This window comes from Gossypium raimondii, chromosome 3 (genome assembly GCF_025698545.1).
Source record: "Gossypium raimondii isolate GPD5lz chromosome 3, ASM2569854v1, whole genome shotgun sequence".
Lineage (NCBI taxonomy): Eukaryota > Viridiplantae > Streptophyta > Magnoliopsida > Malvales > Malvaceae > Gossypium > Gossypium raimondii.
In genome coordinates, this window is record NC_068567.1 from 53258516 (window position 1) to 53276197 (window position 17682).

The following is a 17682-nucleotide window of genomic DNA, read 5'->3' on the forward strand; positions in this document are numbered from 1 at the left end:
GGTTGTTGTATTTATAAATATACAAGCCTGGTGGGGCAAAACAATTGTAAGAATTCTAATACTTGTGTAATGGAGATTTTAAATTGAAGGTTAAACTCTGAAAAAAGTTATCATCTAATAAGCTAAAATGGAATTGCAGGGATTACATTGGGCTTGAAAATCTGCGTGGTTTAAGTTATAATTGAATCAAGTTAGGAAGCCTGTTAAGTAGTATGATTTAATTGTTACATTTGGTATCCAAACCTAACAATCGGGTCGAATATAGGGTATTACAGAGTAATTAACTAATGGATTAGAGTTCCCAAGCGGGATTAACTGGTAATAAATTATGTGTGCTTAAATCCTAAAAGTGATGACCTTAAGAAGTAATCTAGGATAAACGAGGTCGAAAGATAAGTTTATCGAGTAAATCATAATTTATCCCAATGAAAAAAGCGAGGTTGAGAGATAAGTAAGTACATGTTGGTTAATTAATTAGTAGAGGCCAAGAGGTAATACCAATTAGTTAATAGTCAATTCTACCTAAACCTTAATTTTTAAGTTAATTATGACCACTAAAACAAGTTAATCTTCTACCTGTTATTTTAATTTGGGTGTTTGATTATTTTTTGTTTTTTATTTAGTTAATTTATTTTATGATTGATTCTCTATTTAATTGTTTATCGTAATATAATTTTTAATTATTACTATTTTAGACTTATTATTGTAGAAATATATTTTTGGTTTAATTCATATTCCATTAGGTACGATCCTAGGAATACTTACCAGTGTTTTGTTGTAACATATCTATACTATAATTTGACCCATATACTTGCAGACATCACTGATATTTTTGGTGTGGTATTTATACTCTAAATGATAACATGTTTAGACATGGTCAACATTGAACCCACACGGTTCCCAATTGTCACACAGGCTAGCCTACACCCGTGCGAGTACTGTAGATTTGGTCATTTAAGTTTCACACGATTTCAGTTTGTTACACCACCAAGCTACATGGTCGTGTGACTTTTGATGAAATTTTACAATTTGATCCACATGAATTTAAAGAGTTAGACGGCTTGGACACACGACCGTGCAACACCTGTTTTGCATGATTACATTTATCTTTAGAAAATGTTACAATTTGATCCCTGTTTGTTTCCGGGTTAATTTTAAAGCTTTCGTAAGCTCAAATTAGATTCGATTTTGTTTGTTATGTATGATATATGCAAGAATTGCATGTCAATTGATATTTTGAATTTAGTTTTGAATGTAACAATTCCATTGACTGTCATTCCATCCTGTAACTCGGGTTCGGCGATTGGACTGGATGATGGGTGTTACAAATCAAGTCATAAGACAATTTAATCATCTCACCTTAATATCTTATATGCTACAATCATGCATGTATAATATATATATCACTCAAATCATAAACATGCAAACTGATAATCGTAGTTATTCATCTACAACTCTCGCTTTTCCTTTCCCTTATGATAGGCTGACGTCATCTTACCCTACGATAAATAAATAAATAAAACGATATCAAATTTCATTCAATCCACATCCAAATACAAAATCACACATAATTTTTTATTTTATTTAATTTAGTCCTTATAGTTGGGATATGCGTATCTTTCGATACTTAGCATCGAATTTAAATCTGCTTTCACATTCTTTCATTATGGACCCTATACTTTCTACTCCTAACTCTAATGTTACAAAGTTAACTAACAAGTTTATTTAGTTTTACAATTTAGTCATTATCATAATCTAAGCTTAATATCTATCAAATCCAAGCCTAAATTAACAATTCCACAACAATGGCAACTTGCTAAAAGCTTAACAATTGAACAAGTTGATACATGGGCTATTTAAAACAAACTCCCATAATCACAAATTTATAAAAATTTGATTAAGAATAACTCAATTACCTAAGAATTTTAGTATGGTCAAATGCTTGAATACTTGAGGCTTTCTCCTCTTTTCTTCTTCTTCTTCTTTGGGACGATGGAAGAAGATGAGCATTCTCATCTTTCCTCCCACTATCTTCATTTTATACATGGCTTATTATTAATTAAACTTATTTAATTAGTCAAATTAATATTTTCTTATACTTGATTAACAATTAGCTAAACAAAGTGGAAATCTACATCATCATCCACTAAGCCGTGATGGAAAATGGTTAAATAACTATTTTGGTCCTTGGAATAATTATAATCTAGGTACTCAAGCATTTTCTTAATTAAAACTCAATAGCTATTAGACATTTACAATTTAGTCTCGAACTTTAATTAACTATTTTATCAGCTAAATTACTTGACCTTTCTTTATTATATTCTCATTAACTCCGTAAATATTTCTATTTTATATTTACAGACTTGATTTATGAAAATAATATTTTGAAATCGCATTTTCGACATCACTAAATTTGGGGTCGTTATAAAAATAGTCAAAACAACTTTATATTTCCATTGCAAAAATTTATTCTTGAAAATATTATATAAGAGTTACTGATTATTTTTAGTTACTAGATAAATTAATTTTTTAAAATTTATATAAAAAAGACTTTAAAATTTTAAAGTCCAAAATAATAAAACAAACCTTTTTATATATAAAAAAACGAGTTTCCTATATATGCAGCATGTTAATTTTATTTATTTAATTAAAATATTTTAAAATATTCTTATATTTTAAAATTATTGTTAAAATTTGTCAATATATCAAATCTAAAGTATGATTTAAAGTATAATAAATAAAATATGATTTAAAGTATGTTTTAATGTTAAAAATAAAAATAGCATATATAAAATATTAATAAACAAAATAATATTAGTGGCAATTGACTCACAATATATATTGATCTGAATTTTGAAAGAAAACGATGAACTTCTTTTCTTTCTTTTTTCTATTTAAATAGATAAATGATTTAATATTAGGATTGACATAATTAAGCAATAAGTAAAAAAATAACGGAATAAATTGAGAAATTGAACACACAAATTTAACGTGGAAAAACCCCTCCAAAGAGAATAAAAAACCACGGACAAAGATAATTTTACTATAATGACAAAAGAACGAAGAGTACAAAAGATGGAGATAAAAACTAAACTCTAAAAATTCGAAAAAAAAGAACCCTCAAAACGTAAACACAAAATTCTCTAAATGTGTTATAAGTTCTAATCTCTAATGGGTGTATTTTCTAAGGTTGTAAAATAACCTATTTATAGGCTAAATTAGTAGATCAAATAAACAATGCTAATAAATACTAAATATAAATATATTATACTCATAAATACTAAATCTTCTAGAAAGAAAATATATTTTGTTTAACTTGACTTGCAAGTAATCTCTTAGAATTTTGTTTACACAACTCTAACAATCTCCACCTTGACACGAATTTTTACAACACCATCTTTACCAAAGCCCGCCACGGGCCTATCTTGAACTATGTAGGGAATTAACTGAGTTGAATCTGTGCCTAGAAGTTGGAAGACTTCTAGCCTTCGACTTGTGCGCTGCCAAATCAAAACTAACCTGAGTCTGATTTTCACGAACACAGTGCCCTAACTTTTCAAAACCTACATTCAAAAGAGAACCTCTCTTCAACGAAACGGTCATACCTTTTTCCCTCCTATGACCAAGTTGTCTCCGCTCCAAACGAGTTGACTTTGACTCCGTAACAGACGAGGGACGTCCGATTTCATCGGTCACTATAGAACCTTCCAGAATATAAAGATTGCCGGTTCTTTTACCTTTTAACAAGACGAGAGCTCCATGAGATACTTTAATGTCGCTAGACTCGATGTTGATTCTGCATCTTTTTAAGTTTAAAATACTCAAGGAGATGAGATTCTTTCGTAAATCAGGTACATACCTGACATCTGAGAGTGTCCTAATTTTAACAGTACCAATACCAATTACCTTACTAGATGAATCGTTTATCATGCGCACAACTCCACTGGGATACATATGGAAAACTATTCTCTATTGGGATACATATGGAAAGAACATCCCGAATCTAGGTCCACTCGGACGTGAGCTTGGAGTTATCGCTCGTTGACACTAACAAGAAATCGTCACCACTTTCATCGGTCAAATTAGCACTAGCTACATCTTCCTCGTTACTCTCAGCAGCTCTTTTATTTGGTAGTTTATAAAAATTTGCTTTGATGTGACCTAACTTTTTACAATAGCGACACCTTTTGTCTCATTTCTTTAATGCTACCAAAACGGAAGCTTGTCTATCTACCTTGCTATCCAAACCAAACTCATTGTTGAGTTTGTCTCTACTCAACAAATGACCCTTCACATCTTCGAACAAGAGTTTGTCTCTGCCATAAATCAAGGTTTCCCTAAAAGCCTTGTATAAAGGGGGTAAAGAGCACAATAATAGCATAGCCTGATCTCCATCGTCATTATGAATCTCAACGTTCATTAAATCATTTAAAAGAGTAATGAATTGATTGATATGATCTCTAAGAAGCTCACATTCGGTCATGCAAAACGTAAATAGACGTTGTTTCAACACTAAACGATTAGCCAGAGACTTAGTCGCATAAAGAGTTTCTAACCTTTTCCACAAGGCAGATGAGGTCTTCTCCATCAATACCTCCTACAATACCGTATTCGCGAGGCACAACTAAATTACAGATAATGCATTTTCATCAAGCTCTTCCCATTTTGTTTGATTTAGATTCTCAGGCTTTTTCCCTGTAATAACCTTTTTCAAGCCGGTTTAAACTAGAATTGCCATCATCCGAACTTGCCACAGATTGAAATTTGTCTCACCATCAAACTTCTCAATTTCAAACCTTGTTGTTGTCATCTCTGAACGGGCTGATCTATAAAAATTAAATTAGCTCTGATACCACTTGTTAGGATTGACCCGATTAAGCAACAAGTAAAAAAATAGCGGAATAAATTGAGAAGTTGAACATACAAATTTAACGTGGAAAAATCATTCCAAAGAGGATAAAAAACCACGGGTAAAAATAATTTTACTATAATGGCAAAAGAACGAAGAGTACAAAAGATGGAGATAAAAACTAAACCCCGAAAACAAAGAGCCCTCAAAATGTAAACACAAAATTCTCTAAATGTGTTATGAGTTCTAATCTCTAATAAGTGTATTTTCTAAGGTTGTAAAAGAACCTATTAATAGGCTAAATTAGTAGGTCAAATAAATTATACTACTAAATGCTAAATATATTATACTAATAAATACTAAATCTTCTAGAAAGAAAATATATTTTGTTTAACTTAACTTGCAAGTAACCTCTTAGAATTTGGGTCATACAACTCTAACATTAAAAAGTACAAAAATATAAAAAGTTAAAATTAAAAACTAAATTGTAAACAAAACTACAAATCATATATTCATGACTTAAAAGATATCAATAACTCAATTCTTTGACACCAGATTAGTTTTCAATTTGTAATTATCTTTTCCTTCATCTCTGCCGTCAAAATTTTTTAATACTTAAAACATAACTAAAAAGAAAAATAAGACTAAATAATAGAAAAACAATTTAAAACATTAAATTAAAACCTGTACATAATCAAACTATTTATAGTTGAATTGGATACTTTTTTTTAAATTTCTAACATATATTTAATTATTTAATTTTAGATGATAAAGGTAGAAATGTATTTTAGTTTTAAATCTTAAAATTCAATATTGGATAAAAATATTTATAATATTCTTTATATTCAATTTTATTCTTTGAATAATATTATTTAAGATAATATAAATATATAATAATTATTTTTAAAAGTGATTTGAAAATAACCATAAAATCTAAGGAATAGATAGATTATGTAATTTTAAAAAATATTTTTAAAAATGTGATAGTTGATTTTTAAAATTAAAACCAAAATTTAAAATAAATAGTAATATAGATAATATATAAATAAAAAAGTATTTAAGTTAAAAATAGATAAATCATCTAAATAAAATTTTATTTAATTAAAACCAAAATTTAAAATAAATAGTAATATAGAAAATATATAAATAAAAATTATGTAAGTTAAAAATAGATAAATCATCGAAACAAAATTTTATTTAATTAATTAAATGTTTTATATAATTTTAAAATTTCTGGTTGTGTAATTAAATATTTGTCTAATTTATTTTAAACTAAAATTAACCATCTAATTTAATTTATCTAATTAAATATTTATTTAAAAAAAAAGAGTTAGTTTTTAAAGATTTGAATGAAGATTAGAAGTCTAGTTGTCGCAATATTATAATTATACATTAAATTATTTTTTAAAAATGCTTGTATATTTTGTTATACCAAAAAAGAAAAAAAAATTGTGATCAAACAGGAACCTATCCTTAACTGAGGTAATAGAGAAGAGAAAATAAGTTGGGTTTGAATAAGAAGTATGATTAATGAACCAAATTAATCAAAGGAAGGAAATGGAATTCTATTGGTACACAATAAGTTTTCCACCTTTTGCCTTTTTACCTGGTCTGCTTTGTGCCCATGACAGGAAGCACTACTGTGAGGACCAAAACCAAAATAAGGGATGGGCAAAAACAATAATGATGCGAATGCAAAGCCCTTTGCCTTTTTGGCAAGCCTAACTTTTGTGTTTGTGGGTGAAATACTGAAAACATTTCACCAACTTTAACCACTTGTTAGAACCTTGTCCCCCTTTCTTCGTAAAAAAGGTAAGTTTCTTTGGATACCTTGGCCTTAGCTATTCTTATCATAATAGTGAGAAGCCTCTATTTTTTTTTAATTTTGATTTGAAAGAGAGACGCATCAACAAGGTTCATCTTCTAAAGTAAATTTTGAGGGTGTTACGTGGGTAGTAAGTTCAGTCATTAACCACACTCTTCCTATTCTGCTTGCTAATCAAGCTGAAAGATATGACCCCAAACAAAATTGCTTGTTTTGAGAAAGAAATATACACCAACAAATACAACAGAAATGCAAAATGAAAACAAAACCCAGAATCTGGTATCTGTATTCCCTCACTCCTCTCTCTTTGATACAACACTCCATCTCCTAATAACTTCTAACACTATCTGATTCCATGTATCTATAGGACCTGGAAGACACCAATGTACACAGTCGTTCTGAACATGTTCTTGAACGCCGTCAGCGAATGGAAATGGATACATGTAAGGCCCGGGATGACCATCTGGTCTCATTAATGATAATTTAGTCACATCCAATGTCTCTAGTCTCAATCCTTTGAATTTCTTAGCATTTACCTTAGCAGCTTCCATTTCTTCAATGGCAATTGATCTCATATCTGCATCCATTCCTTCAACCATCTTTTCTCCTTCCTCGTAAGGCTTCGTCTTGGGACAAGCACCAGCCTTATCCCATTCACCTTCAAAATGTGAAGGTGAAAAAGAGGTTAAAAACACATCAATTCCATTACCATCAGTCGACTTCCTTTCAATTATTGCCTTAAGTGCGGTCTTTATGGCCTTCCTCATCACATCATAAAATCCAATCTCAGTGTGATTTAGTCCAGGGCAGTAATGGCAACCTAAAACCGAACCACCCTCATAATACACTGCTGGATGAAGAAACCAATGCCCTATTGAGAGTACAACCATATCTATATGCTCCAAATCAGATCCCCACCTCTCGTCAACAACATCTACATACAATTCATTATGATCTGGGCCAGTTTTTGATTTCTCAACACCTTTAACCAGAAATGGTGACCAATAAACTGATACAGTAATGTTATGAGAAGCAAAATGCCATCTACGAAACTTGTTATCCTCCCCATTTTTGTAAACCAGGTTAGGATAGGAGGCAGTGGCTAGCATGCAAAGAAGTGATTCCAATTGGTTCCTAGCCATAGAGTCACCAACAAAAGCTATATGCTTGTTACTTAGGAGGTTGAAGAAAGTGTTGGGATCAAACCTTGGGAGATTGCATTGGCTTGGTTGCCATCTCCAGTAAAGGTAACCCAAGTCAGGTCTCCCGTGTGTGATGCAATTTTGACCTTCCTTAATTGTACCACAGGTTGTGCCATTGTATAAAGGCCCCATCTTGTCATATACCCATCTGCCATAGGTGTAGTTACATGGAGTTTCATTAGCTATTTCCTCTTCTGCAAATAAGCAAAAACAAAAACTTATTTAATAATAACACCCATATTTAAAACAACTAAAAATAAAAGAACATAGGTCAAGAAAAGGTAAAAAAGTCTGACAACTTTTATGTTTTACTCTATGTACCTCTAGAGAAGGATGAAGGAGGAGGTGAAGAAGAAGAAGAAGAAGAAGTGGTGAGGATGATGCGGTTGGGGTGAGGAAGCTGATCTGAGGTGGATAGAGGGAAAGGAAAAGGGTGAAAGTAGAAGCGAAAAACAGCTATGGGGAGGAGAGCATAAAGAACATAGGGCAACAACTTCCTGGTGAGTGAACGAGAGTGAGATTGGCCTTTGAGTGGACTTGTTACACCCATTTTTTAGACACTCTCCTCCTCTTCACCTGTGTTTTCTAGGTTTCTCTAAGCTATGGCCACTGTGGAGGTCCAGTCACAAAAGTGTTCTTGAACTAGCGGCCGGAGAGAGAGAGAGAGAAATTATAATAATAAAAGAAGCTTATGACTTTATGCAGAGGCTGGGGTGGTGTTCCAGTGACATCGAAAGAATCTTATTAATCTACGATTATTATAAATATGAGTTGGACAACAAAATACAGCTAGCGGGAGGTTGTTGTTTACCTTTTGTCATGTCTCTCTGTCTTATATCTCTGTATATAAAAAAAGAAAAAAAACAAAACATGCTCCTCCATGAAAAACCAAGCATGTTTATCCTAATTAATAGTGTCAGAAATCCAAAATCACCCTTCTATTAAAAGGCAAAATAATTTGGTTTATAAGGGTAAAAACTAGAAACAAAAAATCTGGAACATGGCTATACCTGTGCCTACAGCAATAACAGCCAAATGTCGTCTTTTTTTTCCTTGTTGGATGAAGTGGTTGGCATAATAAATCTCAAAATTCAAGGGATTCAGATTTCACTTTTTCCAACCCAATCCACTGGTGATGGTATTTACATTGCAAGCGGTGATTAATTAAGCGTATGAGATAGGACGGTGACACCACAAGCCATAAACGTGATCTTAAGAAAAAGCATACAGGAATGCATTTTTCCTTCCATCACATCCCACCTAAAACCCATCATACATACCTGGTCCTGAGTTATTAATTCAATTAAATTTGACTTTTTGGATTTATTTAAATTGAGATAAAACTGGAGTTTAAATTTTTATTCTTTTTGAGTAAAGGAAAAAGAAAAAGTCTGCCAGAGGCGGGAGGGGCGTCTGCTAATCGCCTCCTGATGCATTGAATCTTGTATAACTACTACCACTAACTTTTTCATGAATTGGATTATATTCCATAAATGAATTAATTAAAATTTATAATCCATTCAACCGTGATTAAAACTTCTTCTCAAAATTAATTTTCTTTTCTTTTTACTTTGACTCAGTATATTACATTTTTTTTACTTAAATAAATAATGTTATAAGCTTGTTTGAATAAAATATTTGATTAATTCCAAACTTTAAATCGATTAAGTGATTAATTCATAATTTCCAACTCATCAGTTGAATACCACTACAATAAGAGAGAAAACCAAGCAAATTAGAAGGGAAGCATTGCTCTTACTTCTCTTGACTAACCAATTCATTGCTTTGTTCTCTTCCCTAAAAGCATGATTAAACTTCAAATTTGGACAAGAGGCAAGCAACATATGAATGTCTCGGCTTATCAGATTTCACGATTTTCGATTTTCATTTTTGAGTCTTCATCAATTCATACCCAATCCTCAACATATAAGCTTCAACCAGGAATGAGCAAGAATCGATTTAATTTTAAAAAAAATTAAAAAAATCTAAATTTCGAGTTAATTGAATCGAGTTATTCGAATTATTCGAGTCAACTCGAATAAAAAATTTCAAATTTCAAGTTCGAGTCGAGTTGAATTTTTAAAATTATAATAACTCGAATAATTTAAATAACAGATTAGTATAAATACAGTTTTGATCCTGTCAATTTTGAAAATTAGTAAATTGGTCCACCTCTTAACAAAAATTACAAAAAATCAAAATAATTTTCAAAATTTGAAAATAATTTTTAAAATTATAAATTTTAAAAATATATATAAAAATTTTAATAGAATAATAATTTTGAAATCTAAATAAGTGATTAATTATTCAAGTTTATCGTACTAAAATATCTTATTTTTATTATTTTGCTTTAAAAAGATTTTAAATGTATATTGTTTCAAATTTTGTGTTCTAACATGGAAATAGTTATATTGTACAAAATTTTAATTTAACATTATTAATTTTTCTAATTTAACTCAAACAGTTTCACTCAATTCAATCGAATGCTCACCCCTAATTCGAGTTATCCAAAAATCCAAATAAAAAAAGGCAAAACTACATTGTTTTGATAAATGTTTACCTTTTCTAAAGTTAAAAGTCAAAACTATCAAGTTAAAAGGTAAAACTATGTTGTTTTGATAAATAATTACCCATTAATCTTACTTTCCTTCCCGAATCGCCCCACTCTCATTTTTTCCTTTACTCAAAATTAATCTAAAAGCTTGTACTTCGTCTACTAGTAAAATAATCGGTCCATGTAACCGGAACATTGAGTATAAATAATAAGATTTGTTAATTCGACTCAACTCAACTCGAAATTTTTCGACTCGATTCAAAAAAGAATTCAAATTGAGTTCGGTTGATAAAATAGGATTCGTCAACTTGACTAACTCAAAATTTTTTAACTTAATTCAACTCGACTCGATCGAATATTCACCCTTAATTGATGTCGTCGAGCAATGCATCAATGCATTGGTTTCGTTGATGATTATTCTCGAAGAGTCTTAGGCAAATGCTACTAGACTTGCTTGTTTATTCCAAGGGCTAAAAAATTTATTTCGCGTAAAATTTGATGCCATCTAAATTTAACTTTTTTTCTTATTTCAAGTTACAAGTTATTAAATTAATTCGAATAAGTAGTTTTGGTTATTCGAGTTTGGATTAAGTTGATTTTTATAATTTGAATATTTTTTTAATTCGAATATTTGGTGTACATACCTGTAACAGCTCGCTCAATTTTCAATGGTTTTGGAACCTCAATTCTGATATTTGTAATATTTACGAGGTTAGTATAAAATTTAATTAAAGTTTGGTTCTTTAATTTTGTTAATTGGATAGTTAACAAAGGTACAAGTGTTACAATCCTAAAGTCAGTGGTATTGGAAAACGAGGTATCGGGACATCATTTTCGTAAACCAAGCCCGTAAATATTTAATATTTGCGGAGTTATTTTATAGGTGAATTAAATTTTAGATAGGTAATTTTATCAAATTAGTGACTAATTAAGATACAATGAATAAATTATAAATATAGTACAAATTAATCGCTATAGATTTTTAATTAATCAAATGACTAATTAAGAAATTGGACCCTTACAAATATGCCAAGTGGTGGTGGGAATTAGCTAGTATCCACCAAATTTTGTTAATTGTCATTAAGATTAAGCTAATTAAAATTAGTTAAATTAATTAAGGTTAACTAGATTTAATCAAACTATATAAGTTAAATAAATGATAAAAAAAAGTTATTTTCTTCATCATCTTCTTCAACCCGTAGGAAAGAAAGAAGAAAACTATTTTAAAGCTCAACATTTAGTCCTTTGATTGGTCAGTTCAATTTAATTCGTTTCTTGTAATTTATATGTTTTTGAGGTTTCGAGAGCTTGATTTAGCCAACCGAGTACCAATTTGTAAAACTGTTAAAATTTTCAAAAGTTTTCATTGATGAGTTCTTGATGAAATTGATGTTAAATGGTTAAATTTTAAACTTAGATATGAAAACGAACAAAATTGTAAAGTGAAAATTGTTAGTTTTGAACATAGGGACTAAAGTGTAAATATTTCAAAATTACTGTAATTATTTATAATAGAGGTCTGTAGAAGGATGAAATTGAGATCGGTTTCAAATCAAAACTCAAATTAGAAAGTTATAGTAATTTTGATTTTAGGGACTAAATTGAATAAAATAAAAAACTTGAGGGTGAATTAAAAAATTGAACTATCATCTACATATATTATGATGATATAAGGTATTTGGAATTGATAAATTGAAATGATTTATCGTATAGATCGAGATTTGAACCAATCGGAGGAAAATAGAGGAAAAGGCAAAATTATATATTAATCCTCGATGTTTTGCTTGTTGTTTTTGCTAGGTTAGTTCATACGAGACTTACTTTATTAATTCATGTTATGTTTCTATTATATTGTTTTACTTTTTAGTTCAAATTGTTAGGTAAATAATGTCTTTTGACATCAAAGGACTAAATCGTAAATATGAAATAAATGACTAATATGAATAGATACATGATGATGATTAAATGTGAAATTGATATATGATTAAGTAGTATGCATATGATGATGTTACAAGGTTAAAAATGTATATGGGTTGTTATTCGAAATGTGAAAAGTGAGTATACAGTTTTAGGGTTTGTAATGATATAGAATTGGTAGTGATACCAATTGAACTCAATAAACGATTAGGATATGAATGGTATGTCATTAAGGTTAAAAATGAAATTGAGTGTTGGTCAGAGATTTCTTTATCGTTGGTTGAGATCCAACATGTGTTGCAAATTCTCGACAGCTTGAGTGAGCAGCATCGAATACAATCTATATAAGCAACCCCAATCCACAACTTGTGTGAGCAAATCAAATTATTCTTTATTGATGGTTGAGATCCAGCACATGTTGCGGATTCTTGATAGCTTGAGTGAGCGACATCAAATAAAGTTTATAAGTAAATAAGCTCTACAATTTGTGGAAGTAAATTAGTCACGTGTATCCGAATTTAAATTGTTATAGTTCTCCGGACAGAAAGCGAAAATTAAATGGTAATGAAATGATTGAATGTGAACTTCATTTATGTGTTTTAGTATCGAACAAGGTTGAATAGTATGATGTAAAGTAATTTGGTTGTACATGCATATGAATTTAAATACTATGATATTGTTATGTGAAGTACTAACCTACAGGTTGTCTTGTGGAGTAGTTTATGAATATATATATATATATATATATATATAAAAGGATGCTTAGAATATGCCATGTTGTGCCTTTGTGTTTCAATTACTTGAATTGTTAAAATGACAAGGTAAATTTAGTTAATTTATTATGAACTTACGAAGCATTCAGAATGCTTATCAATTGTATTTCCCTTTTTTTGTAGATTGTTGGGTTGCGGAACTCATTGATCGGATCACCTTAAAGCTCACTCTCCAGCTATCAATTCAATAAACTTCTAGTTGTTTTAAACTCGATTATATGGCATGTACATAGGTGTTTATATATGTGTTACTTGTGAATGATGGTTTGGTTTAAACCTCAGTTAATGTTTGATTTTGGAAAACAAATGTTCATATATGCAATAGTGTATGTTTTGGTAACTTTTGTAACTTTGTGTTTGATATTTCAATGGTAAAACGAGTATGAAATGAGGTAGTATATGTGATGGTAAGAAATGGAAAATGCATTGATGATTATATTGAATTGATTAAGCAAATTTGATATGTTTTGTTGTTTAAATGAAGACATGTTGGATAGGTTGAATTGAAATGATGTTGTAAGGTCTTTGGTATGTATTATGGCATGATCTTGTGTAGGTAAAGGTGTACAATTATGCTCCAAATATGAAATTGGTTAAGTTGACATGGAATAGGTACCAAATGACTACAAAAAACGGAGTCAACATCGAGACGAGCAACTCTCATCGTAGCAACATCGATCGATAGTTTGTGACATACCGATGTCTAGAGGTTGGACGTGATAAACTGTTTAGTGACATCACGACATCGGCACTAAATTTTTAAAACTTTACAATTTGATATGAATTCATGCTTGGGTCAACAAAAGAGCTTTCGTAAATGTGCTTAAGTCATAAATATTTGTTTGTTTGATATATTTACTGTATTTTGACAGATTTTTCTCCGACAGCAAATGTGACATTCTGTAGCTTGGACCCGACAATTGAGTCATCAAGGGGTGTTACAATACCCATTGGATCCTTGTTAATTTGAAAACGAGCTCATTAGTCCCTTCTAAAATAATTACACAAATGTAACACCCTAACCCGGCCCGGTCGTCGAGCCCGAGTAACAAGACGCTACACCATCGTCTCATCATCAATAAAGCATAATACATCTCATTATCATACGATTAAAATCATAATCAAATAACTATCGGAGGTTTAAGTCTAATTTACCCTAGACGAGGTTAAAATTTACTAAACATACATTAATCGACCTTAAAACTAGTTAGAAACATGCTTAAAGACCATTTAACGAAAATTCCTAAAAGATCACGTAGGTATCGATACTCATTCGTTGCTATTGATATTTTCCATAAGGGGTGTCAATACCATTTAGAAAATCGGTACCATTTTAGCATTTCATTTCTCTACAAAATTTAAAGCCAACATTTTATCGATACAATTATCAAAAGTATTTATATTTTCACCTTTAGTATCAATACTCGAGAATTGGTATTGATACCAAATTGAGCTACTGACTTCCTACACTTATGAAATAATATGGAGGTATCGATACTAAATACTCGATTATCGATACCTCTGCACTAAACACTTAAATTCACAGTAGAACACGGCAATTAACTCAACCATACATAAACCAATGTATCATGCATTCATGACCTCGAAATTCAACATAAAAAAATTCGAATTCGTAGTTCCACATGTCATCAATAATTTAAGCTAAGCAAATCAGTGAACTAGTATCAAATGTCCTTAAATACCATGAGTAATAAAATCAAGCAATCTTCTGAAACATCATGACAATAATCAACCAACAAATCTATAACATTGTCTTATCCACACAGTTCAAAATAATAACTATCAAATAACCTACTCAATTACTAAAGCTAACTTGGATCACTTCTTTTGTATCTCTGCACCTCTCACACCACAACTCTAACTATCTACAAATGTTTAAAAAGAGTGAGTGAGCTTAAATAAGCCCACTGAATGCTCAGAAAAACCACCAAATAAACAAGAATTCACATGTTAAATGAAAACGACCAAAGCACAATTACATACACCTTTTACTATGATGACATACATAAAGTATTCATGTAACATTTACCAACTCGTCTAGTTCATTAATCTCATGATTATGCATACATGACATATTGCAATATTTCATTTAATGATAAATTGACACTTGATGTTATGAAACATAAAAATGGGATCTACCACATGACATTAGATACTCGGATCTCCAACATACCAATGATTTGATGAGTCGAACATACCCAAAAGCGTAGCATTTAGTTAACACTCTCCAACACACCAACATATCTCGGTGAATGGAGTTAAGCTCTCATTCCCTTATCTCTCCAAATCTATTTTGGGCCTCATTGTCCCAAAAACACAACACATAGGTGAGTACTCACAAGTCCTATGGCATGCCAACTATATCATATGGTCTCAAAGATCACAAGGCCAAAATATTTGCAATTATACATACATTTTACTTATCGTTTTCTGCACTTTTTCACTACACATTCACAATATAAGGACAATATTATCACTGTCAATCGGCATGTATAGCATACCCACAATTATCACATTCTTAATAGCCATCACAACATATTTCACATGTCATATTGTCACATCTCAATTCTCAATTCCACAACAAACAATCACATATTTCATAAATTAAACAAGGGTATAAGAAAGATTACACTCAGAACTTAGAGTAGGGGTTTAGGCTACTTGTAAATTTCCAATTAATACTATGAATCGTGTCTACTGCCAGCAATTCCAAACACTCACCGTTCACGTTTTTGCTTAGATGCCGAAAGCTTAAATTAGCTTTTTCTTGCCTTTGTTTTTACTTGAAGAAGGTTCTAACAACTCCAGAGCTTCACCAAAGTAAATCAAAAAATAAACACAATTAACATTCAGCCATAGACCAGCCTAAATCAACTAAAAACACAAGCCTAAGCTAGATTCTCTTGAAACTAAAATTTTGACTTAGCCAAAACACAAATATCTGAACACCTACTCGTTCCCATTGCATACAAATGATTCTAGTCACCTAATTATATATCTAAGAATCATTCCCAACCTTGAAACTACACAATACTATATAGATTCATGGTTCTAAAATTTTGACATACAATGGCAATTTTTACAAAAAAACTCAATAAAACCTTATAATTCTTTAACGAAACTTTAGGGAAAGTTTAGAAACCTTCTAATCACATCAAAACAAGTTGCAAAACACTTTGAAACATTGTTTTCATTCAAAATCCTGAATTTCACCATTAATAACCCAATTTTCGGCATTTATTCAAAACTATCGATTCAATAGATAAAAATTCGATTTAAAAGGATAAATATCATCAAAAATTATAGGAAAAACGAATTATTACCTTTGATGAGAGAAATATGAACGTTTGGTTGAAAATCTAAAAAACTCACAAGTTTGAAAGGTGACAAAATTAATGGTGTTTTTTTTGTGTTTTTCTTGAAATTCTAAAGAAATTTAATGTTTAAAAGATGATTGAAATCAAAGGATTGATGTTTCGAAAATATAAATTGAGTGAATGGTGTTTGGGAAATCAAGGGACGACAACAAAGGGTGAGGGAAAAATAGTTTCATGAGTTTTTTTGTAGGTAAGGGGAAGAAATAAGTCAATTTTAAACTTTAGTGTATTTACTCTTTTGGTACTCCTAAATTTAAGCCCATTTTCAAAACAATTTTCTTTTCAAAATTGAAGATCTTTTCTACATTATTTTAAAACATTGATTTAACTTTCAAAAATCCATAGACGAAGACATTTTCGATTTACCATGCTTCAAATTTTTGAACACATTTTAAGATAAAATCCCTAAATTACCCTCAAAACTCCTAGGCCCAATTTTAGGGTGTGACAACTCTCCCCCTCTAAAAAGAATTTCGTCCTCGAAATTTACTTGATCTAAAAAAATAAGGATATTACCGTTTCATCGCATCTTCGGCTTCCTAAGTAGCTCTTTCTGTCTTATGGTTTCGTCACAATACCTTAACCAACGAAACCATCTTATTTCGCAAAACCTTCTTTTCGTGAGCTAGAATTTCAATCGACTCTTCCTCATAAGTGAAATCAATTTGAACTTCAATCTTCTCTACTGGCACAATGTGCGATGAATCTAAACGATACTTCCATAACATAGATACATGGAAAACATCATGGATTAGCTTAAGTTCTGGTGACAACTTGAGTTGATAAGCTACCAAACCAATACATTCAACAACGTTATAATGTCCAACATATCTTGGACTCAATTTACCCTTCCTACCAAACCTCAAAACCTTCTTCCAAGGTGAAGCTTTCAAAAACACATTATCGCCCACTTGAAACTCGATATCTCGACGTTTCAAATATGCACAAGATTTCGGTCTATTGGATGTTGCTTTCAATAGCTCACAAATCAACTTCACTTTCTCTTTTAGTCGCTTGAACCAAATCCAGTCTAACAACCCGCTTTCATCCAATTCTGTCCAACACAAAGGATTCCTACACTTCTTACCATACAACGCTTCAAACGGTGCCATACGAATACTTAACTGAAAATTGTTGTAGGCAAATTCTGCTAAGGGCAAATAT

At 30.8% G+C, this 17682-nt stretch overlaps 1 protein-coding gene across 1 annotated transcript; it reads right to left on the reverse strand.

Annotated features, from left to right (window-relative positions):
- Positions 1-6863: 6863 nt before the first annotated feature.
- Positions 6864-8614, reverse strand: LOC105794687 (xyloglucan O-acetyltransferase 1). Its single transcript, XM_012623978.2, has 2 exons — positions 8198-8614; positions 6864-8070 (listed from the first exon to the last, which is right to left on the reverse strand). The coding sequence occupies exons 1-2, from the start codon at positions 8424-8426 to the stop codon at positions 6968-6970; spliced, it is 1332 nt and encodes a 443-aa protein (XP_012479432.1). The 5' UTR covers positions 8427-8614; the 3' UTR covers positions 6864-6967.
- Positions 8615-17682: the final 9068 nt, after the last annotated feature.

What these genes read in the sequence shown, in the direction of transcription:
- LOC105794687 (XM_012623978.2), bottom strand. Translation starts at nt 8,426, where the DNA reads ATGGGTGTAACAAGTCCACTCAAAGGCCAATCTCACTCTCGTTCACTC. An exon ending in TCCTTCATCCTTCTCTAGAG is followed by an intron (nt 8,071 to 8,197) that starts GTACATAGAGTA and finishes GCTTATTTGCAG; the next exon opens with AAGAGGAAATAGCTAATGAA.